Genomic DNA, 25282 nt, shown 5'->3' on the forward strand with positions numbered 1-25282 from the left:
TATCTATTGCTGTCAAGTTTTCAGACGTACGACATTCTCATGCTGGAGGTATGATTACATATTTTGAATGTATTGCGTGGCAACAAGTGAAAAAAGAGAAACCCCAAACGTGGGTGGGGGTGGGAAGGGAGAGAGAAAGAGACACACAGAAAAGCAGACAGAGAACGGAGAAAGCACAAAGTGGGACAAGAAAAAGGGGATAACTCCAGAGTGGGGAAAGAAGGAAGCAACCCCCGAGGGGGGATTAAGAAGGAAGGACATGCCAGAGTGGGGAAAGTTGGAAAGACCCCAGAGTAGGGATTAAAAGGGAGCAGAGTGCCAGTGTTGGGAAGTGACAGAGAATCCAAGAGTGGGGAGTCAGGGGATCCCCAGAGAGTGAAATAGATTGAGCAAACAGGAAAGCCAACATTCTCCGCAAAGGGAAAAGACAGAAAAAACCCAGATTCAGAAGCAAAGGGACTACGATGGAGTCCCTGGATGGTACTCCAGTATGACATAAACTTTATGCCTGGAACTGTACACATAGGAGAGGGCAGTGCTCCAGATAAGATTATGAAGTTTGAGTATTTTACTCCCTATTTTTTTATGTTGTTAGTAGAATGATTTTTTAGGGGGTACAAATGTAAATTCAATTACCAATTGGAGTATTTCATAGGCGAGTTCAAATATTTTAACTAGAATGTTTTTGTCATCATTATTTATTTGCATCTAGTTATTCATACACCTTAAAAGATACACGTTTACTTCTTCCAATCAGGCACTATTAATGCTAGTTTCTTCCTGTGATACTATGTGCCCTACTGGTCCATACATACGCATGCAGCTGTGTGGGTGAAAGCAGGACCACAAGGTCCTACGTGTCGGTTTCCTATTTTCTTTTGGAGTTCCTCCCTATTTTTATATTTCGGGAGTATTTTACTATTTTTAGGGAGTAAAAGTGGCTGATACACCCCTTATGTGTAGGCTGGGTCAAGGGGCTGTGGTACAGAGACATAGGGTTGGGAGTCAGAAGCCAGCAACAAACCTTTTCCATAGGCAGTTATCAAAAGCCTGTCTTTGCTCCGATGTTTCCTTTTTAGAGATAGGGAAAGAGCCTAGATGATAGCAGGATTTCAGGCTGAGGACTTTATGTTTAGACATCCTGACAATCCGACGAGCACCCTTTTGACTTCCCTTTGTAGGACAAGGCTGGTACTTATAGGTTTAGGAAAAGAACAGACCTTTCTCTTTTTGGTTGTTTGAATAAAAGACACTAAATTCCTGCTGCCTTGTCCGGCTCCCGATCCTGGCCACCCCATGACCAACAAAATGCTGAGGCAGATGCTAAGGAGATTGGTTGCCAAGAAAGCGGTGAAATTGGCATTACCTAGTCCCCTGGGCACCACTTGCCGTAAGTAAAATCCTGCAAACCTCCACTGGGTTTTCCACTTTTTGAACTAGTGTACGTAAGAAACCCTCAACATTCTTCGGTAAGAACGGGAAGGATCCACCAACCAGCCATCCAGGGAATACATGGGCAAGGTGCAGGAGTTAGTAAAGACACATCTGGGGACAGCCCTGGCCGACAGGAGAAGGCTTCCAGTAAAGGAGCAAGACTACTGACATTTCAGGTGGAAGACCAAGTCATGATCCTTTTGCCAATGACCCAAAATAAACTACTGCCCAGAAGGCAAGGCCCCTATATGATCACAGAAGTGATATCAGCACTAACCTATAAGGTACAACAGGAGAAAACCCTCACAACTCTATTACATCAATAAATTCAAGGCCTGGAGGAAAAACAGTAACCCTTAGTTTTTACTTAAGTATGTTAACAACACCCAAAAAGAGCCACTATCCAAAAGGGGCCATTGCACCCCGTCTGACCCCCAGTCTGGCCACCCAACAGCACCAGAACAGGCAAATTTGATTTAAAAAAGGGTGTGTATTTGCTCTCCAGTAAGCCCGAAGCGTCCAAGGATTCGGCCACCGGATATAGAGCCCTCCCGGTTGAGCAAGCCATTAAAAAAATCCTATCGTTTACGGGAGGATCATCACAGAAAAGTTGAAGAACACGGTCGATTTATGAGGTAGTTGAGAGATCCCAAAGCCCATGGTCCTCACCCATCATACTCGTACCAAAACCAGACCAAACATGGCATTTCTGCCAGCTGAATGAGATCTTGCAATTCGACACATATCCTATGCCAGGAATGGATGAGCTGTGGAGAGACTGGGGCCAGCATAGTTTATTTCAATCTTGGACCTAACCAAGGGCTGTATCCTGTTGCTTTGCCAACAGGAATTCCGCCAACGTATTTTACTTTGCCGGAATTCTGCCACCAAAACTCATAGTAAAAGGGGGGTTGGGGGGCTTGGGATATGGGGATTAGCATAGGGGAAATTGGGGTTTGGGGAGAACACCCCCAAATTAAAAAACATGTAAAAGATTTTTGGGGACGGAATTCGGGCGAAGTAAAATACTTGGCGGAATTCCTGTTGAAAAAACAAAAAAGATCCACCAAGGGCTACTGTCAGTTCCCTCTGGGTTAGGAGGAAAAAGTCAAACCAGCCTTCTCTATGCCAGATGGCCTGCTCCAGCGTACTATCCTGCCTTTTGGACTCCAGCAGCCCCAGCATTAGGATTCCACCTACAAGGGGCCATGCATCCCTCCTCGTGGGGTGTTCCTGGCAGCAGCGATAGACCTGCTGCTATATGGTGGCACTCGGACGAGTTCCCAAGTAAGAGCCCATTCCAAGATGCCGCCAGGAGAGTCCAACGTAGACCTCATCCAATGGCAGCTGCAATTCCCAACGTCATCACAGCTGCTTGCGTACTCCGCAAGTGAATCGAATCCTGTCTGTATTCATAAAAGTAGGGCAGGCGGTGATCGCTACAACTAATTAACGATCATGCCCTCCTGATCTGGATGGAAAGAAACAAGGATGCAAACCCTTGATTGCTCAGATGGTTCTTGGCTTTGCAACCAAACAAGCCGATGTTGATTATCTATCCCGGTACTCCCATGCAGCTAGTGGCCAGGAAGACGGGGAAGAGGAGGGAGGCTAGGGTGAAAGGGTGAAGGTGTATGACAAGGCAAAAAATCTGGCCTTGTCATCAAGAGGGGGTAAGGACCTCCCTAAACCAGGGTTGGTGGTCGTACCAGCGAGAAAATCAGATCCAGCCCTACCCTACCCCTGCGGCGGGGTTGGCAGCTGAGAGGGATCACAGCCTTACCCCTTACATTTGTACCTTTATGAAGACTAACAGTATGCCTTTGTTTCACACCATACTTTAAAAACACAGTGCTCACTAATTTTCTCTTTTCCTTGCAGCCCTCAAGGATTGCCAGAGAAAACATGGAGCTGAGGGACAAAGACCCAGAAATAATACAACCCCCTGCTGCAAGGTCCAAGAATCATGACTCAAACCGCGCAAGTAAACTCCAAACAGACAGGTTTGGAGGGTGGAGTAGTGGTTTGGAGGGAGCAGCAACATCAAAGAGTAGAGACGAGGAGTAGAGGGTGGGAGAGACTTTGGAGGAACTGGAGAGAGAAGAGAAGGAAAAGGTGAGGGAGTGGAGATGGAGGGTAGAGAGAGGAGAGAGAAAGGGAAAGGAGAGCGTGGATTTGAAAGACAACAATGAATCTTACGTAGTGTCTGAAACGCAATGCCCAAAAATCCAAATAGAAAACTAACATCTGGATAGAGTAGGGACAGCCAGGAAGTCCCTGTGGGAGTTTGGAGAGCATTCAACTTAGAGAGCCACCCATAGCAGAGGGGAACAATTACACAGCAGGGGGTTACCATTCCAGTAGCACTAACTTGGGATTACGGACGATGGGGTAGTGGGAGGGAATCCTAAGGGAGACAAGAGAGACAAGGGGACGGCCCACGGGGCAACAAACAAATACAAATCCTTGACTTATCTTCTGGCCTCAGAGCATTTTTATGCCATCTGTGGCATCTTGTTTGCAGTTCCACGAATGCTAAACTGTCTAGAGTTGTGATGCTTTGCCCAAAGAGCACAGGAATTGCTCACTGAAAGTTGAACTTATTTCCACGGGTGGTGTTCCTTGTTCCACAGATGGCAGTACAGCTCTACTCGGTGAGCTGTTAAGAGGGGCATCCACCATCTGCCTCCCCTTTTGCTCTGACCACCACTGCTGCTGCTTATCCCTTCCATGTTATGCCACAGGCCAGCGCAGTAATATTCCAGCTCTGCAGGCAGACTTTGCAATGGCTTGTCAGTTACCAAAGGGAAGTAAATCAGTCCACATGAGATGAAGCCATTGTTAAATGTTTGATGACTGTAGCAGGGTTCTCTCAAGTCCTGCTGTGACAAGTCATTTCACTTGTGCATAAGGCCGGTGACTATAAGCCATTAGCAAATACTGTGCAAGGCAGGACCAATGACATTTTGAGCAGATCGGGTCGCTACAATGTTGACGAAGAGACAACCCTGACTGGTACTGTGGCTTTTCTAGAGAGATGAAGGCGGTTTCCTGTCATGTGGAGCGTTGGTTTTCTGAAAAACTTATTACAGAAATGGGGGGGGGCTTTGGGCTTGTTCTGGATTCCTCCTAGCCCAAAGACTATTCACTTGAGCTTTGGCCAATTGATGTTTTTTTCTTAACTGGCCTCCCTTGTCTTAGTCCACCTTCCTATCAGTATTCCTATTACTTCAGGTCTTAAGTTCCTTGGGCTTTGGTGTAGCCATATGATTTCCATGGCCGCAGATGGGCTGAGTAATCTAGAGGATCCACCCTTTTTCTCCTTAAGGCCCTACATCGCATAGTCAGTGGTGCCACCCGGCTCCCATAGGTTCCCCCAACCTCATCAGTCAGCCCATAATTTGGGGCGCTTAAACATGTCATTTGCCAATGCATTTTGTAGAAGTCCTTTTACATTTTGTCAGGAGTTTGCAACTTTTTTGTTTGTTCCAGGGATCTAAAAAATAAAGAAATGAAACCCATCACTTCCAGCCCAAACTCCTAATCAGTAAACTATAATTAGAATCACCCTACAAATAAGCCTACGAATTCTCTATAAAAGATTCCACCATCAAGGTATCAAATAAGGTCAAAACCTTAGGTATCTACCTACAATCCTCCCTAGGTGCAGGAGCCCAGACCGCTTATCTTAAGCGAAATTGCCAATATCATCAAAGGCTCCTCTGCCGTACCAGACCATTCTTAAACACCAATAATAGCGCCACGATAGGGAGAGCTACTATTCTGTCTCGCTTGGACTATGGAAATGCATTAATGCTTGGCGCCAGTAAAAACTGCCTGAAACAATGCCAGACTATCCAAAATAATGCTGTCAGGTCCATTGTAAACAAACCTAAGCGAGAACACATTACTAAGGACAGGAATGATCTTCATTGGCTGGCAGTGAAAGAACGGATCTTGTTTAAATCACTGACCTTAACCCACCGATGTCTCTACGGCATGGCGCCAGCATATTTAAAAAGAAAATTCAGCTGGTATGAGCCAAGTCGCTGCCTGAGATCTACCAAACAAGGATTGATCAATCCCTGTCCCCCAGGCAAAGCAATTGGCCTAGGTCGAGCTTTCCCAAACCTGGCGATCTCTCACTGGAATAAACTGCCTTGCAGCCTTAGACTGGAAAGCAACATTCTATTTTTCAGGAAGCAATTGAAGACCTTCCTCTTCAAATAACTAGGCTTCTACTTCATCGCTCTGGGTCGCTTCTCTTGCTTCTCTTCTCCCTTCTTTTGTGTTGTCCCGTGTAATAATTGTCACAGAGTCTTTTGTCGCGCCCCGATGCTTGCGAGCTTCGGCGCGTAATAAATAAATAAATAAATAAATAACATAAGCCACAACCAACCCTCTTACAGTGTTTTGACCATTCATGTAACCCTATTCTGATCAAAAGAATTGGTTTGGTAGCTCTGCACTTGTGTATGACCATGTTAGATTATCTTGAGCTCACAGGAAGCATAACACATTTCCCAGCTCTCAGGGACATTGGCCACATTGTACAACCAGGGTGTGTCACTGGCTGTTAGGTTCTTACGTTCTGTGGCTCATTCCAGTCATAGGGGACAGAACCAGCATCTTGATAATGACAACAGATAAGTCTAGATGTACATGTACAGGAGTAGCCAGCCATCTTCTACTTCCGGATCTATTCTGGTATAGTATTCTGGTGGCACAGTACCAGTGCTAAAGGTGGATTGAAAGGGCTGGGGTGCAGGTGGATTAGAAGGGTTGGGGTGCACAAAAAATAAGTGGTACATAGCTTGGCCATCCTATCCGACATTTTGCACGGTGCGCATTTCACAAGCACACCTTATGCACACCCCATGAATTGTCCAGTAACTACATACCAAAGAGGTTGGCAGAAAAAGGGCGGGGGCTAGATTAGCAATTCATGTTGTCCTATTATACTGTGCCCATACTGCCCCTCCAGAATCAGTGCATTTAGCCCACTCAGGGCTGATGGTGGGTGGCTGCCAACACCTGGACAGAATACCAATAGATCCGGTGGCATCTCTCTTGCACCTCCACCACTGCAAGCCCCTGCCTTAATTTAATTTTCAATGTCATTCTAAAGCTGAAGCCGCTGAAACTTCAGATTTGTGAATCTCATCTCATCCTGAACAAAAAGAATGAGGCGAGCATTTTTCTGAATAAATCTGCGGGGGCTGGGAAGGTTAACAACCAACAACTTCTCAGATTCCTCAGTTTTAAAATAAAATGCAGCACATCGAAAACAGCATCAAAATGGAGCACTATGAAAAAACTCCACAAAAACGATGAAATTAAAGAGATGAAATTTAATATGAGGACTATAAAACAAAACCGCATAGAAGCAAGGCAATGAAAACAAATAAACAAAACAAAAAAGCACCACCACAAGAAAGTGAATACCATACACAAAACACTGCATTTAACCACTTTTTTCTGTCCTTACTTATCCAATCTCCACCCATTATGGATCAAATATGTGTTAACCTCCTCCAGGTTAAGCAGATTTACAAGCTAGCAGATCGTCAGGGCCTACAGCCCCCAATTCACCCTTTCCCCTTGAAAGTATATCAAATCATGCCCAGCCCTTGCTAGAAAGTTCAAAAGGCAAAATGATTTATACATTCCTGCAAATCACACCAAGGAATTTTTATGCACCAATTGCAAAGCATTATGCTATGATGTGCACTATTCATCATTAAACTGTGTGGAAAACTTCCTAGCTGTAGGATTCAATGGTAAAAACACAGCTGCCATTGAATGGTATGGGCGAGGGATCCAATGTGTAAGGCAGCTTTTCTACAGCTGGAGAGACTGTATAGGAGCTGCGTTGAAGCTAGAGTTTGAACGCTACTACATTAAGCAACCAGACTTCCTCATCACGGTAAACAGAGGTATTTTTCCTATGTCTATGCACTTTTGTGCAAACCTTAACTTGGACAAAGTTTTAAGCAATCAAATGTAGTATTATTATAATAAGTACTCTGACAAATTACAGCACATTTTGGCATGGTGATGTCACCATCTCAAAATGTGATAATGTGGCCGAGTACTTACATAAAGCTCATATCCGCAGTAAATACCTTTTTATTTTTAAGTACAAGAAATAGTGCGCTCAAAAATATCTTTGCCCTGAGTGTTCGGGCATGTGGTTTTAAGCACACTGATCGATTGTAATTTCCTATGTAACTTATCTTAGTTTTCCTCAATTTTACACATGAAATCAACGAATCGGGCGCACCCATCTTGTGCTAATCTTATCCGTGGATCGATCGCCCTAAGTTCAAGTGCCCTTGCGGCACTAAATCATATCACTGTTAGGCAGAATCCCCTGCAGTACCCTTTGGGAACACTACAGGCAATTAAGACTACAAGTGTAAGCACAATTTCACCTTTGGTACAAGCCTGTACTACACAGTAAAGTGGTAGCGATGGCTGAGCAGCCAGACTTATTTCAATAGTTTAAGTGAGCAGTAGAACACGTTACACAAAGGACCCACCAATACAGTGATTCAAGTAAACACTTACTCAAGGTTTCTTGGTAAAAGAATATACATTTATTTACTCAGTCAGCTGTAAAACATTACTCTAGCATAAGCAGCTCATTATCACACATTAATACACCACACAAATCCAACCGTAAGTAAATGAACAAGTTTAGCTCCAAAATGAAGTGGGAGCAAAATGGCACTTCAGATACTTAATAAAGGAGGGACAATACTAGGTTATAAGAATAGACAGCCCGAATACATTCATAGGCAGGGCAAAGGGTTTCAGTTAAATACAACCAACAATCCTTCTCAATAGGCCTGGGCAAAGTCAATGGTTCAGAGTCTCTTGTATAGGATAGCACAGTTCTGGTATATAACGGTTAAGACTTTGCCACAGAGTTTTAAAGGATTTGGCTAGGCGAAAAGTTTGACAAATGTTTAGGGAAGGACAAGCCTTCGTAGTTGAGGAAAGTTTCACGCACTTTCTCGATGGCCGAAAAGATTTCCGGACCGCGTTTGCACAGTACCTTGTCAATGAAGAAAGCTGTACCTGAGGCAGTTGTTCCTGGCAGTTCGAGCAGATCTCGCTGTTCCGGAGCTTCAGTCGTGGGGACAAGAAGGAGGACGTCGGGAGGTTCCTGCACTGCCCAGGGAAGAGGCCAAAAGCTGTAGCAAGACATTGGTTTAAGGTGCGAGTACATTAAAGTCCACAAGCTGGTTTCCTTCCCTCTGGTTATCCAGTTTTCAACAGCACTCTGATGAAAATTCGACCAGAATAGGACAGTGTCCCGGTGGCTTGTGAGTTGGTTGTTCCCACCAAACTCAAGGGAAGAAGTTAACCTTGAAGGGCTTCTCTGTCGTCAGAGTTTCAGGCAATTCGGACCTGCAACAGGGCTTCACCGGTCGTCCAGGAGTTGCAGCAGTCCTCTTCCTTCCTCTCATCTTCGGTTCTTTCGTTCCATTGGTCAACGCTGCGTTCCAAGTCCCAGAGACCTGCTTTTAAACAGTTTTCCCCCATTCATTCCAGCCTGGCAGTCACTCACACAGCAGGGTGGTTGTCCATGCCGGACAGCCAGCCAGCAAATCAGGCTGGATTGCATTCAGGTCTCCTAGAAGACTAAGCACAGGGAGTTTCGGGCACCTCCGTCACATCATGTCCACCCCAGACACCCTGGCGCCAGAGGAGGGCTTCAGCACTGAAGCCTGCCAAAGGCCAACGAACAAGGGGACCAAACCTGGTTTGGCATGCAGAGACAAACACAAGAAGGAACTTTCCCTAAAAGAAATGGCGAAATAAGATGACCGGAGTCTGTTTCTACAGATAGGTCTTGGGCACCATATTGAAAAACATGGCTGACCCGATTTTTAGCTACCATTGTTAGCGGTAGGGAAAAAACACGGTAGTTGATCTAAACCACTGCCACCAGCCATTCAAAATAGGAACGGGTAACATTTTACTGTTACATGAGTGTTTTGACTCAGGGGAAGCTAGGCAACCCCTGCAGAACTCTATAGTAAGATAGGGTGTGCAGGGTCAGTAAATTTAAAAACAGACTAGTAAAGTCAATTTAACTGTACATGCCCTGGGAGACAGTAGTCAGTCCCAGGGAAGTTATTTAAACCTTCTGGAGTCTGAAAGACACCCCTGTGCCACTGCACTGAAGGTGCTGTGTGATACACAGAAAAAGATGATGCCTCTGGATTCGTTTTAAAACTCCATAACCAAAGAACACAAAAGTAAAACACACATCAAAATACATGAAAGAGTGGTAAGAAGGGCTGACACTCTTTCCAGGTAAAAAAATCAAATCCCAGAAATCCAGCAAAGTTGCTGGGGGTGTCAAAAAGTAAGGGAAATTAGCACATTTTGAGAATTCTCCCTAACAGGGACAAAGACTGATATGCAAATGGATATTTCCCATCTGTAAAAGGTACATTGAGCAAAAGGCGATGTCTGCTGAAACTCAAAATGTGAAGAAAAACACATAACAGGTTATCATGCCATCGTCTTTCTAGAGAGGGCCGCCTGCTACCTTGTTTAAAGGTTTTACGGAACTGGCAACATAAAATTTGCCCAAGCGAACCAAGCCCCCTTGGAAAATTTTCTGCATCCGGCACATCCAATAATACACTCACTAGCCTGCATACCGGTTGTGTTAGCGGGTCGTCGATGAATAATCATCACAATATGCTCCAACTAACAACCTATAACAATGTAAGTAAGCAATACCGGTCAGAAAATGAAACCTTTACTCCTTCGACTTTAAACTGTACACACATATAAATTATTAGTACACTTATAAACAGCCTGAGAGTTACGCGCGATTGCTTTTTTAAATATGTTGTGGAATACATCATTGTGTATATTGTTTTCATCAAATGGCATATTCACACGTCATTGAATTGTTCCATATGCATGAAACTTAAATGCTGTTTCGAATCGCTAAAAAATGATGAATACTTTGAACTTACATTATATTTGGTAGTTCCATTCTCTTGGCGTAACGTAGAGTGTGCGCTCACAACAACGGTTTGCATAGAATGAAAGTAAATGCTACAATGTCCAGTTTCAAAACAGTGAATGTTATCATTTCTGCCGGTATTCAACACCTTTTGTACTTCAAGCCATGGCGATTCCTCCCTTTCGTCCATAGTCGAATAACAATTGAACCTTGTTTAGAGCGTGTATGCCTGGTAGTTTTCGTTTCTGTGAAGGAAAGCCACAAAAACATACCATACAAGACGCGTTGGTGTGAACTCCCCACAAGCAACATCACACAAAGTGACCTTCACTCCATGGGAGCGATGAGCCCGGCCGACCAACGTGGCATTTGAAATATGCATGAAAAATAAACTAATTGATTGATGGCATCCACCAACGCTGCACGATCATGACTACTTTTTTAACCATCAATAGTGCTTGTGATTTAGTTATTTTTGAACAACAGTTAAACTGAAGATAATGCTATCATATGATGAAATGATATTGCATTCATAACGCGCCTATGCGCAAGTGCTTCAAGGCGCGACGAGGCAATGCAGGGTGAACAGGGAGAAGACAGAGACAGCGATCTTACTAGTGTTGGGAAGTATACAATCCCTGCCCCCATCACCCTCTTTCATCACTCTCGAAACATAACAAATGCAATAACAAAGGGGCAGGCATAGCCAACCTCCGCAACATTACGTTACACCACATCCCATTGCAAATAACACATACACACTATAGTTACCAGCCCAGCATTAGGAAACCATTTTGAAAATAGCCTGATTTACGTATTTCTACTCGGCCCAAAAATCCATCTCTCTGTACAAATGCAGCTCTCACATCCCCAGCGCCTTGCTCAGCCAACCCACACCATCGCCTCCCCATTGCCACCTCGGCGCGAGCTTGGTTCTCACGGGGGAATGTGCTCTGCGGAGAACGTGAGACACTGACAAGTGATAAGCCCAAGTGCCCATTCATCACCACTAAACTCCCAGTGCACTCACAGCCTCCATCTTGCCATGTCAGTGCCCACCAGCTTAGACCCTGCAGTTCCTTTCATGCTGATATCCATCTGACCCTCCCGTGCCCCGATCAGTCAAGGACCCACATCACAGCCCTAATCCTATGTAGGAATATATTCTCCAAAAAAGCAACACACGTCTACCAATATCCCGAGGACCAAAGCAGGACAAATGGCACATCAAACCTTTTAGGTCTGCACCTGGGTACAGAGTTTGTGGTATCAAATATATTCCAAAGGGTAGAGGTTAGAATGCCAATATATTAGCTTGTGTCACCGAAGTATCCCTATTCATGCAAGATTGTATGTCTGCCATTATTTATGCATTATCAGTTTATGTTGTTTAGTTTAGTTAGATAGATGCATTGCTTCCTTGCCCTGACCTTAGATAGCGCAAGAGGGCCTCCCACCGTGTGCCACCAATAATGGGAGAAGAAGAGAAAGGACAGAGCACAGATACCATATGTACATTCCATTGTTCTGGTGAGGGAACGACAAAAAGGGTGTCGGTGGGGGCTTGCCTGGAGGAAGCACTGGTATAGGTACCAGCAATAGGGAGGCCAGGATTGGAGAACAGGATGTCCTTTTTAAACTTCTTGCTACTCGATGAGGAGAGCAGTATATTCGACAGAGAATCATTCAGAAACGATAGGAGAGACAAAGCACCATACAGTAGGTAGGTTCTGGAGAGAGAGAAGAGGAAGAGTGGTGGCTGGTTAAGGGGTTGACACAGGTCAGGCGATTGATTATTGCTATGAAACTCTTACCCACCAAAGGCCATCAACGCCAGTGCCATGAACTGCATGTGTGGATGTGGTTTGGGTCTAGCAGAGGGATTTACAGACACCAAGCCTCAGTGTACCTTTGCCTGATGGCAAATATCGATTTGCCTATCAATAATTCAGAAACCCAAATGGGCAGTGTTGCACTCATGCGCTAGGGCAATTCTATTTTGAAATATATCACCAATAGCAACCACAGACATGTGTGTTATCGATCGAGGACCAGTAATATAAATGAAGGGAATGCAAAAGATATACATAAACTAATTATACACCAGATTAAATCAGCATAATTAAATACTTCTCAATACTATTTATAACATTGAAATTTGAGTTTAATAGCATTCGATTGTTGATGTACAAACATTGGGGAGCATATCCCAAGTTTTAAATTGAGCATATTAAGAACACTGCTGCAAATCATTTATACCGGGAAGTCAACTGTTCAACAAGTTCAGCTTTAGGTGGACAGGGCTCGTTTGCAATGCTTTTTGGCATTGTATGTGTCCTAGGAACAAAATCAGGATCGATTCCATGAGTATGCATGGCCAACACAGTAAAATTGAGATCTTTCACAAAATCAAATTGCATTTCCTGGTATATTGGCTTGGCCATCCATTTTTTGCTTCGTTTTGCAAAGGCCAAGGTGTAACGAAGCATCCCAAAGTTTCCGGCAGTTCTCGATTTTTCTCTCCCCAGGTTATCGTTCCGCGCTAATACAGCTAGTACTGTTCGGACCTGCATACAGTCTATGCCGAAATGCAACCTTTTGGGCTTGTACTTTAGGCACATATTCTGGAACACCTCCAAATCTCCGGAGTGACAGAATTCTGTGAGTCCCCTTAGGTCTCTTGAAAGAGTTTTATTGTACACGAACTTCCCAAGAGCTTTGTGTGGAGGTGAAAATGGCACCAACCACTTCTTCTTGCGTTCCTGCTCCTCCGATAAAGGTCCTTGTGCACATTTGTGAAAATGTTGGTTTTCTGTCCATGAGTGAATGTTTGAACAGTGGTGCATCAATGAGTGCCATTTTTCCAAGTAGAATTTCCACAGACCCAATACAAATTTTGGAGTTCCACCAAAGATGGTTGCTCAAAGACTGAGACCACTGTAAAATATTTTTCAAACCCTTTTTTTTTTACCAGCAGCTGTAATTTCTTTATTGACTGATATGGCAACGTGCCATACATCAAATTGATGATGAACGTTTGGAAACTGCTCTGGCATGCCCTTGGCTATTGAAATGTCTGTCAGTGGCTATGTGGTCTATTTGCATTCCCCTTGATTGAAGATGTTGGAGGGATTTGATAAAACCATGTTTCTCCATGGCCACAGAAGATGCATATTCGGACACCTGCACGATCTCCGAACTCACAATTTTTTTACTTTCCATGTCTTGAAATTGGTATGTGCAGTACTTTGCAGAAAATCCGGGGCTGTCACACTGTCTGTCGCCAGCTAGCCAGAAACGTTTGGCAGAGAATGTGCTTTCGATTGACATCTGTTCAATTTTCCAGGCTTGACTAATAGCGGGGAACAAGAGCTCCCTTTGATATTTGTAGTACTGGGTTTTAGCAAGGAACTGAATTGACAGACACTGGACATCTTACTGAAAGTCAAGCCACTGAAAAGTAAAGCTGCTGAACATAGTAGACTTCCAGCTGGCACTTTGTCCAGCATCGGTTGAGCGGACCATGAAAATGTATCATGCAGGTGGACACAGCTGGCTTGGATTTTCAGGTTAGTGCCTTGTAATACACGAGACATATTCACCAATGGCTCCCTGCTCATTTCCCCCCCTCAATGTATGGACACGTTTCAGCATCAGTATAATCTCTACCAGGCATCTGTCAAATACAATGTATTTTGGCTCCTCTATTAGCTAATCGTCCTGCATGAATGTGGCTTGTGACTCAACTGTGGTGGACAATTCGCCCAAACAGGCAAACTGTAGTTGAGATCTTTGGCAAGTTCCGCGGTCAATTGCGTTGAAGCTTAGTTCAGCTTGTGTTATTTGCAGACAAATTGGTGAAACCGTCAACAACAAAATGTTTATTGGGTGGACCTTTTTTGTAGGTGGAGATTGTGTCAAGTGGTCCTCGAGGAATTCAGTTTCATCTTGTCAAGTTCTCACATTGTAGCAATGGTCCAACAACACTTTGCTGGCTTTGCTGGTCACATTCCATTCAGTTTCAGGCCATTGGGCATACGCATTGTGAGTCTGCTTATTGACTGGACCACGCTGTGCTTCAAATAGTAGTTGCTCCATGGTGAAATCTGTTTGGCAAGCAACATCTTTGGTTTCATTTGTTGTCTGTGTCTGTATACTTCTTTTCCTTCTAGTCCTCTAGGAGATGTGTTGTATAAACATGATGTTCAATGTATAGCACACATATAGCAGATAACACTTTAAATACAAAACATGTTATGAAGAAAACACCAGCCCAAAACACTTCTAGAAAACGAAGTTGTTTGTTAGTTACCCTTGTTTTCTTGATTTTCAGTGAAACAGTGGTCTTCTCTTTCACAGTCGCACCAGCAAGCTGAAAGAAAAGTTTTTATATGGTTTAAATCAAGCACATTTCTTTTACACGCAAACAAACATATTTAAATATCTACAAACAGAACCAACTTGATTGAATAAAAAAAATGACTACATAAAAATGTATATTTTTAAATAAATGCTATTTGATGTCCAATTGTAGTTTATGTTCACCTCTGAGCCATGTGCCTCCACTTCTAATTCCACACCTTGTGTAGATTCCTTGAATAGAATATTCATTAAAAAGAAAAAAGTCAATCGTATTGGAAATTAAAATCTTTCATCGCACACAGTGCTTATACATATACCATCGCAAACAGTGTATGTCATTTAGTCAAAATATACATTTCAAATTTCACCTGATAGCCATCCAAGATGGCAAGTATACTTGATCAGAGATCACCGTGCAAAACATACTGATTGTAATGTAGCCCTCAAACATTTCGCAATGTATTCTGCATTAGGGAGGACGTGTAACGTTAGAATTGAAATCATAAAAGTTTGAAACACTGCACGTTTACATGCCTGTCACTGTCTAATAATATCCTATGTAGGAGTTACTTTCTTTCAATTAAGGGAAATCTGCAAAGTATGATGTAATTGTAGTCGAAGTACCAGCATCCCCCTGTAACACAGTACTTGTTTTAGTATGGATGAAAACAGCGAAATGGAGCTGAGACAATGGGACACATAAAGAGAAACCCATAAATGCCACCTAGAGTAAACAACCGACAAGATACATAAACGTTTTCATATTATTTGAAATTCCAAGCATAATACATTCTCGTAAATGAAAAGTGAAATCAAATTACCTGATAGGTGCTTGAAGTTGTTGATGACTCCGGAAGAAAAATGGATGCAGTATCTTGCTCCTAGATTTTCAGTGCATTGTCATAAAGTGGTGCGAGGGAACATTAGATTTGCATTAGGTATGTCGGAAGATCCAACTGTAGAGATTATAGACTTTTACATATCTGTAGGGTTCACCATTGGTATACAGGACGCGTTGGTGGTTTCATCACTTACAAGTTCTGTGCTTCCGTCTGTATGATATCCTAGAGAAATGGACATGTCAATCAACCGATTACGAAAAAATTATGTTTCTTTTGCAGGGCGCTATGGCATTGTTTTCTACGGTCATCATTACTTCATTTGAGGCTCCATAAACGAGGGACAGATGTATAGTAAAATGTGCTATAGTGAAATTGTAATACAATTTGGTAAATGTGCAAACTTTAATAAGGCACATTTACACCGAAAGCACCAATCCGTTCATGAAGTTACCTTTTCAGTACCCCTCCGTCTACAGTTAGTTCATCATTTAGGACTCACCTGAGGCGGAGTGTGCATCAATAGAGTTGGAATTGCATTTGGACGCAATTTACGAGAAATTCTGGGTCGACACGTTTTTGTGTGCTTCGATTGGTCGTACATATCATCTGAAAAGTGCAGGGTGCAGATGCGGAATCGACTGGACCTCACGTCATCCAAGACATCCTATGCTCTGCTTTCAATTCCGTCCACCGCAAAACCACAAGATCGAACCCATCTTCTTATTAAATCAATATTCTTCGGGATTGTATGCAGGACTGTGCCCTGACTTTTGACATGGCTCCTAGAAGGGCAGCCGAAAACCATACAAGCAGGCATTCTTGAATAATCTATAAGATCTGTATAGAAAATATAAATAATTACATAAAATGTGTACTATATGCATGGAATTGATGAAAGAAAGCAAAAAGATGCCATTCTATTACAATGGACATTGATTAAATGTGCTATATATCTAGATCAAAACACTTGAAACATTAGACAATGGTAAAGTCATTGAGATGAATGAACATTACACTACTGGGTACATTTGGTCGAAATAGATAGAAAATTTGAGATCAGAAATAGATGAATTCAACAAAGGTAGCAGGCGCCCCTCTCTCGGAAGAACAAGGCATGATAACCTGTTCAGTGGTTGTTAACCACATTGAGAGTTCGCAGCCATCTGCTTTTTGCTCACTGTACCTTTCACAGATGGGAAATATCCATTTGCATATCAGTCGTTGTCCCACCCACATGGGCAGTGCAGCACCGAAATGCTTTGGCAATTCCTCTCTGCACAAGAGCACCAACAGCAACCCCATACACGTATTTCAGCCTTGTTGGGCATCATCAGTGAGGTGAAGCTGAGCCTCTCTAAGCACAGTGAGCAGGGAGACAACGTCTGGTTGCCCCCAAGTAACCTAGGGCGACCAACCCCAAGTTCCTTCAAAGAATTCAACAAAGGTAGCAGGTGCCTCTCTCTCGGAAGAACAAGGCACGACAACCTGTTCAGTGGTTGTTAACCACATTGAGAGTTTGCATTTGTTCCGCCCACATGGGACTGCCCATGTGGGTGGGACAAAGACTGATATGCAAATGGATATTTCCCATCTGTGAAAGGTACAGTGAGCAAACAGCAGATGGCTGCGAACTCTCAATGTGGTTAACAACCACTGAACAGGTTATCATGCCTTGTTCTTCCGAGAGAGGGGCGCCTGCTACCTTTGTTGAATTCGAAGAAATAGATGAATATAGAGAAGTTAATAGGTGACCTGCGCTTACCTTGACTAACAAACAATTAGATTCAGCAACCAGCGGAGCGAGTAGCAGGAGAAAAGGTAGCACGATAAAGAGTTGCCTTGCAGTGCTCAGAGATGTTCTCCAGCAAAATATCAAGGGGTTTAGAAAGGATTAGAAAAGTGGGTGTGTATGTGAATGTGTGACGTGGTCTGCAAGAGGGGAGCCTGGAGACACTGGGTCTGGGGAGCCCATGTTAACAATGACCACTGTGATAAAGATACCTTTGAAGTGTACATGGTGTTGGGCATCTTGGCCGTTCCCACCCTGCCAGCCCCCTTGGAAGTGCAGGGCCACATGTGCGAACTGTCATTGATACTGGAGAGGGGGATGGATGGGCATGAGGCGTGCAGAAAAGGCCCGGAACACTGCTGATGGGAGACACACTTATGTGGATAGCAGGGGAGGGGTATGCAAGAGGGGAGCCTGAGACACTGGGTTTGGGGAGGTCATGTGAACAATGGCCCCTGTGCTGAAGATACCTTTTAAGTGTACATGGTGTTTGGCACCTTGGCTGTTCCCACCCACCCAGTACTGTAGATAATGGAGGGGGGATGGATTGCTGTGGAGTAGGTGAGCGTAAAAGGGCACCAACCATTCTTTCATGTCCCTCATAGACTTGCCACCAGCCGGCCGCACTTTTATTTATTGTCTCTTATTTATTTACTGTTTATTTTATGTATAGTCTTATTCATTTTATTGTTATCCTTTGCACTGCACGGTCCCCTTCCATTTCCGCCCGCACTTTTCATTCCCCCCTCTCCCCTGCACTTGCACTATCTCAATGTCACTGGGCTTAGTAACATCGTTGTCTCTGTCTTCCCTCTGTTCCCCCTCCCTTGCCTCGTTGCGCCTTGAAACTCTTGTGTATAGACGCGTTATAAATGCCATATCATACCATAGACAAGTGAGCGTGTCCTTGATTCACTAAAAAATTGAAACAACTATTCAGAAAGTCTCATTTATATTTTAGAACCAACAAGCGAGCAATGCTAAAGCTAGCATCATGTAATGAATATGTGCCTAGGCTAAGTAGGGGAATGCCCAAATAGGAAGAGCGTGGCACTTCTTTTCAGTCATCAATTGTCAAAGTGATCTGTTCTGTAAAGAGATGAGGAATTTGTTCAAACGACCATTCAATAATGGCCACCTCCTCAAAACGAGTTCATTTTCACAGTTATGGGAATACCCTCCAGAAAATATAATCTAATCTAATGACATGAAGTGCAGGTTAGGTGTTTTCCTCTCAGCACAAGTTAACACAACTGAATAAGCATTGGGAGTCAAATTGCACTCTAGCAAAGCAATGAGCTTCCAAACTTGTACATGGGATGGAAACAAAGTTGCACGCTACTACGCGGCGAACCTAAAATACAGTATTATAGGAGGAGTTCTTTCTTGTGACACATACATTTCACTCTTTCAGTAGATAAGTAATATATAGTAATAGTTATACAACGTACCAGTTTCTTTCCTTCAAAGTCAGCAAGATGATTAATGGCAATGGTTGAATATCCCACTAAAGAATAAAACAAATACATATTAAAAAGGGGATTTTCATGGCCTGTAAGAATGTTTTGTATTTTCCCTTGTTCCCTCCCTTGTCATGAAGCGCTTTGAAACACATTGTGTATAGGCGCTATATAAATAAACTATCATATCATGTTAATTTTACACAGCGAACAGCTTAAAAAATGTAATAAGATTAGAAAGGTTTTACTAAACCTGTGAAGATGAGAAACTCTTCAAATCCACATCACAATGTATTTTAAGCAGAATAATAAATCAAGCAGGGCACACATTTTAAGTTGCAAACTACTAGCCAAGCATATGAAGTAACTGGCCCACAGTATACCATTTCTTATTCTCGAAGAGGTAAATACCATTCGCAAATGGTTAGTGGTGTATGTGTAATCAAACTCTCATCTCATTTTCAGTGATGGTAAATCTAAGGATAGTTTTTAGATTGCTTGAAAGACAGACAGCCTCACACCCGTTGCCCCGTAACCTCCTGACTAACCCGCCCACCCCATAGCTTTTATAGGGGTACAGCCACCTGACCATCAATGTCTCTGGAAGTTAGAGATTAGGCCTTTTCCGGCACGTTTGCCACCCTCCCGCCTTACCCAAAGAGACTATTCATAAAGGGTGTTATGCCACAGGCCAGCTCAGCAATTTTCCAGCTCTGCAGGCAGACTCTGCAAGGGCTTGTCAGTTACCAAAGGGAAGTAAGTCGGTCCAAATGAGATGAACCATTGTTAAATGTTTGATGACTGTAGCGGTGTTCTCACGAGTCCTGCTGTGACGAGTCATTTCACTTGTGCATAAGGCCGGTGACTATAAACCATTAACAAATGCAAGGCAGGACCACCGTGGTTTGGGCACTTGCCAAACAATGTCATTTTGAGAAGATTGGGTCGCTACAATGTATAGTGGGGGATAAGGTTTAAGTGGGCACATAGATGAGGGTTGCCTCACGGGCTCTGTGGCTTTTCTAGACAGATGAAGGCGGTTTCCTGTCATGTGGAGTGTTGGTTTCCCGAAAAACTCATTACTGAAATGGGGTGGCTTTGGGCTTGTTCTGGATTCCCTCTAGCCCAAATACTATTCACTTGAGCTTTGGCCAATTGATGTTTTCCTTATTAACTGACCTCCCTTGTCTTAGTCCACCTTCCTATCAGTATTTGTATTACACAAAGAGTCCCTTCTTGCTACTGATGGCAAAGTAGGACCTATGACAATGATACTTTCAGTTCAACATGACAGCCGTCATAGGACTTCAGGTCTTGCCCCATGAGGCCAGGAGCGTAGGGTCTCTGCCCCCATTAACATTTCTGGTCTTACTGAATGGCTCATTGTCCGAAACCAGCTTGTGCCAGTGAGATCAACAAACCCATGTTTAGCGACCAGTAACCTGGGATGGTTGGAAAAGCTCAGCAGTTCTGGTGCACATGGGCAGATTCCAGTTCACGTAGGACACTATTTGTCCACTGCAAACTGGGGAAAAGGGCTTTCACCTTACCAAAGTCCCTAAAAGGACTTCAGAGGCTCAGTTGCCTGTGACACAGGGTCTGAGAGTCAGTTTTCAATGGTGGACTTATTTGGTAGGGTTTCTAGCTGGTGCGATCCATACCGAGAACTCTTACCACCAATGGCAGCAGCATGTGGTGGGAGCAACTCTTGGGAATCTCACTGTTCTGAACGAATGGATGTGCCAGGAGAGGAAGCATTCCTCCAATTAGAAAGAGTTGGAGGCAATTTCCAGGGTTCTAGTGTTTTTTCAAACTGAGTATAAGGGCACTGCGATGTGTTCTAGACAGACAATACAACAGCACTAGTTTATGTGAATCAGCAAGGTGGAAATTGGTCTCCAACTCTGTGGTACTTGCGCAGACTTCTGGGTAAATGAGCAAAGTCGAACCTGGAATCCCTGAAGATGCCGCATAGCAGGGGTGTGGACAATGGCACTGCAGATCGGCTAAGCCAGATGTTTTGTCTCCCGGGAGATGCCACTGCAGTCAGCTTTATTTTTGGAAGACTTTGGTTTCATAGCCTGGATTTCTTTGCCATTTCTTTGTTCTGCTCTAGGTTCCCAAGAAAGGGTGCTTGGGAAATTAGATGCAGTGTCTTTGAAATGGCAAGCTGCTGAATGTATTTCCGACCAACATTTCTAATTCTGGCAGTATTGAGCAAGTTCCAGGACAGAAATAAGAAGTGATAATGGTTGCACCCCACTGGTCCCAGAAGTCTTGGTTTCTACTTCTGGTGAATCTAGCAGTGGCTCCGGTGTGGGTTCTGACACAATTCCCACCCAGGTCCTCTGGGGGGGGGGGACATCTCTAGTGGTATGGCCGATATGGAGATCAAGAGGAGAGTTAGGAACATTTAGGCTTTACTTCTCAGTTGACGTGCTCCCTTCTGAAGTGCACGGGACAAGCTACTCTCGAGTGATATAATAGCTTTGGAACCATTCTGTGTCCTGGTGGGCACAGATCGGGGTTCACGCAATGTCCTGTTGGCTATGCTGCAATTTCTATCTAATTAATTTCAGAAAGGCTTTGCTGCATCTACATTGGGAATTCAATGGGCAGGTTGTGATGGCATTTCAGGAGCCGTGGGGAGGTATTTCTGACGGGGACAATCTCAAGGGGTACATGTTTTTTCCTTTCCAGGCAAGTGGATTGTTCGGTGGCTTCTCCTTTAGCTTTTCTGCCGGCCTTGAAGTTTCTCCAGGGGCGGGACTTTGAACGGTTAGACGAGTAGGACATGAAATGATTAACTCGGAAGAAGGTATTTTTGGTGGCTATCACATATGCCTGCAGGCTGCGGGCGAGAGGGAGTTGAAAGGGGGGGGGTGTTGACACGCTTAAGTAAAGAGCCGTTCCTGAGTATTCTCCCTGAAGCATTGGGGCTTCGCTTTGATCCTGGTTTTCCTCCTAAAGTGGCATTTACAATTCACAGGTCTCAGGACATTGTGTTCCCAGCATTCCATCCTAATCCTTCCTCTCTGGAAGAGGGGTGGTAGCATACTTTGGATATCTGAAGGGTTGAGCTCGTATACATTGTGAGGACTGCATGTTTTTCGAAGGTGCACAACTTGTTTGGCACATATCGGGCCTCAGGGCATGGCAGGAACGCCTCGCTGGTTTCTATTGGTAGCTGAATCTGAATAATCATTTGCATGGCTTATGAAGTGGAGGGAGTCCTGCTGACTGAGAAGATTCATAAGGTCCACCAGAGGCATGGCAACATCCTTCGTAGATGCATGGGGATTATCTCTGCAGGAAATTTGCTGGGCAGTTTATGTGCAAGCCACAAATACTTTCATCAGACATTAATGGCTGATGGAGGCCAGTCTGGAGTCCTGTGCTTTTGGTACCGGTGTTCTGGGTTCTAGCACGCACTAAGGAAAGTGGTCGTCAGTTGTTTCAACAATGACGTGTTTTACAGCATACATGTGTAGTGCTTGAAATTGATGGGAACTGTGAGCTATTTAGCTCCTGCTTGTAGCATTGAAGAACCTGGTTAATTTAACTCTGTGCATTTGGGACAACCTATAAATACATATTAGGACGCATCTATGGAACATTTAAAGCACAAGGGGTTATAAATAATGACACAATTATATTTTTGCTTCTTGTGTGGAAGCTACATTTGCACAATGCTATGTACTAGCTCCTTGTCCCACCGTGGTAGCTCCTGGTTACTGGTAACACTGAATACCCAGGAGCTGCTTTTAGCACCCACTTATCCAATCTTAATTTCAATCCCTGCATGTGTTATTTGGTAGGTCATAGACCCTACCATCTTGGTATTTGTAGAACTTTAAAGTTTCCCGTGGCCATGCGTGAGAAGGAGATTTATTCCACGTTTTGCTTGGCGATCAGGGACTAGTAGTTTTCCTATATTTCAATTGAGAAAGAAAAACATACAAGAACCACAATACAAAGAGAAAAAACGCGACTTCTCATGCATGGCCACAGGAAACATGAGACTTCTGCATTTTGTATTACCCTCCACATCCTTCTTCCTCGTCCAGTACTTATGAGGCACCAGCCTCCACGACAGGAACCCCTTTTATATTTCTTCTTTCTCCATGCCCCTCCCCTACACCTAGGAGTATAACACCCTCATGCCTGAGTTTTTAAATGTTCCTGCTTGGCGGCAGGGTCCCTGGTGGTATACTGTGCTGCTGGCCGTGGTGATCCTCTCTCTGCTGGGCCGAGAGGGACGACGCGCCTGGCTCCCCCATGGAAGGTCTGCAGCTGGGCTGGTGAGTTGCATGTAGGGTCGAGGGGCTTCGGTTGAGCGGAGTACACAGTGGTCTCTGCTGGGCCGAACTGTTGGGGCGGAGTCTCCCGGAGTGCCCCTGCTGGGCAGAGGGTGTCGAGCAGGAATGCGCACCCCTGAGGTGTGGGCCGTGAGGACTGGTGCGGTCATTCAAGGATGTGCTGGTTCCGGGGGTGGGTGATTTGGTGGCGATCCTCCTGGTTGGGATTTTTCAGTCTGCATCCTGGGCACTGGAGGGGATCCGTTTCGGTTGCTTGTCAGCAGTTTGGGTCCCCTGTTCTGGACTTGTTTGCTTCCCTCTCAATGCGAAGATGGGGTGTTTTTTGTTCCAGGTTTCCCTGTCTGCAGGTTCGCCCTGATGTGTTGTATTTGGGGTGTGACCCTTCCCCCCCTTGGTGGCCTGGAATTGTCATTTGGCATCCTCATTTGGTGGAGGCGTTCTGAGTGCAGGCACTGCCTATGCTGGTGGTTGTCCTTCCATAAAGTGGTGGCTGGGGGTGCACACAGCATCTTTCTGGTCAATATCTGATTTCTCAACCCATTCCTGGGGTTGGGGGAGGCTTTGGTATGCGTCATAAGTAAGTACTGGACGAGGAAGAGGCACTTGGAGGTAATGCTTTGATTATTTACCAGTAATCGTCAAAACTCCTAGTCCTGCTCGTCCTCGTCTCAGTACTTACGACGAACCTTTCCCTCGTGTTTTGGGTTTGGAATCTGTGCCAGCATGTTGCTGGTGAGGTGGAGGAAACTACAACATGTCGGGATGGAGGGGTAGGCTATACTTCCAGGTACAGTAGAGAGCAAGGAGAAAGAAGAATTACAAAAGGGTTCCTGGAGGCCGGCGCCTCATAAGTAATCATCAGAGCATTCCTTGTGGGAACTGATTAACTAGGGTTGATTGTGAAGGAAGGGTTAATATCTGCCCAATTTCTCCTGGAGAGAGGGGCAGAACAATCGTACAAAAGATTCCTGTCACTGAAGGCAGGAACGCAAAGGCAAGTACTGCGACGAGGAAGAATAGTACTAGGAGTTATTAGGATGACATGTACCGTTTAGATCACTTAACTCAGGCAAGTAATCTAAGCAATAGGAGATTCACATCTTCCAATCCATCTAATTACCTAATATAGATCTTCGCTCACAGTCCAGACACTGTCACGTTCCTTATGGGAATAAACACCACCTTATACGCGACGGTACTCTGGATGGCACTGCAACGCTGGGAAGGAAGATGTGTACTTACAGTGCGCCGCGGTCTCCACCATGCCCCGCAGAGACTTAACATCGGGCACTCGCATAACGTTCATATCCACGAACACAGCCATGCTTGGTTGCCGAGTAGGCGACTACAAACCCCAGTGTGCCCAGCGGCACGTGTGGTCTTTTTTTTTTCGGTAAACGTCTCACTACGTGAAGTTTTGCTGTGCACTCATCATGCCTACTTCCGCACCGGAAGTATAGCGTGGACAACTAAACTGTAAATACGTTACATCTCCCCTCTGTGTGGCTCTGTCTCCCCTCACCCGGAAGTAGATGAGAGGCATCTATGAAATAGAAAATCCAGTACACTGTCAGACAGAAAAACACTAATATTGATACATTCACGTTCGTTTAATCAAATGTTAATATTTTTTCAATTTTCTGTCTGTTTCGTTACCACTATATCCCTTTTCCTCTTACCAGTATTTACCTATTGAGGCATCTGCCTGCATGACAGGAACCCATCTCCCACGAGTACCACTCCACATTTAGTCCTTCCCTCCCGTGCGTGAACAGCCCGTCAGTTCAAATGTGTTCCTGTCCTACTGGCAGGGACCTTAGAGTAGAGCAGTTGCCCCTTGATGAAACTACTCCTCGGTTTCATTGGGGGCATTACCTCCACGTCCACTCTTCCTCGTCACAGTACTTACTTCATGAGGCACCCGCCTCCGACACAGGACCTTCTTCTATTTGTTTAAATCCCTATAACTCCTCCCCCACATCCATGTCACTCAGTTTAAATTTTTCCTACCTCCGGCAGGTTGGACTTTTTCTTCCCGGTGCGGGGCACCAGGGAGCACCGATTGCTGGCCCCCTGGGGGG

The 25282-nt window shown here is 44.4% G+C and overlaps 1 protein-coding gene across 2 annotated transcripts in view; it reads right to left on the minus strand.

Moving 5' to 3' along the window:
• Positions 1 to 24927, minus strand: part of RPP30 (ribonuclease P/MRP subunit p30) — a 209458-nt gene extending 184531 nt beyond the window's left edge. The window contains exons 1-2 of one of the 2 annotated variants that reach the window (XM_069611311.1): positions 24444 to 24648; positions 18874 to 18929 (exon numbers count right to left, since the gene is read on the minus strand). In XM_069611311.1, coding sequence (XP_069467412.1) covers positions 18874 to 18929; positions 24444 to 24525 — 138 coding nt within the window. In that variant the 5' untranslated portion in view covers positions 24526 to 24648. Of the gene's footprint in view, positions 1 to 18873; positions 18930 to 24443; positions 24649 to 24890 lie in introns of those variants that run through there. The other variant, XM_069611312.1, reaches the window with a different exon arrangement.
• Between the last annotated feature and the right edge of the window lie 355 nt (positions 24928 to 25282).

This window comes from Ambystoma mexicanum, chromosome 8 (genome assembly GCF_040938575.1).
Source record: "Ambystoma mexicanum isolate Mex_15411 chromosome 8, UKY_AmexF1_1, whole genome shotgun sequence".
NCBI classification, from domain to species: Eukaryota; Metazoa; Chordata; class Amphibia; order Caudata; family Ambystomatidae; genus Ambystoma; species Ambystoma mexicanum.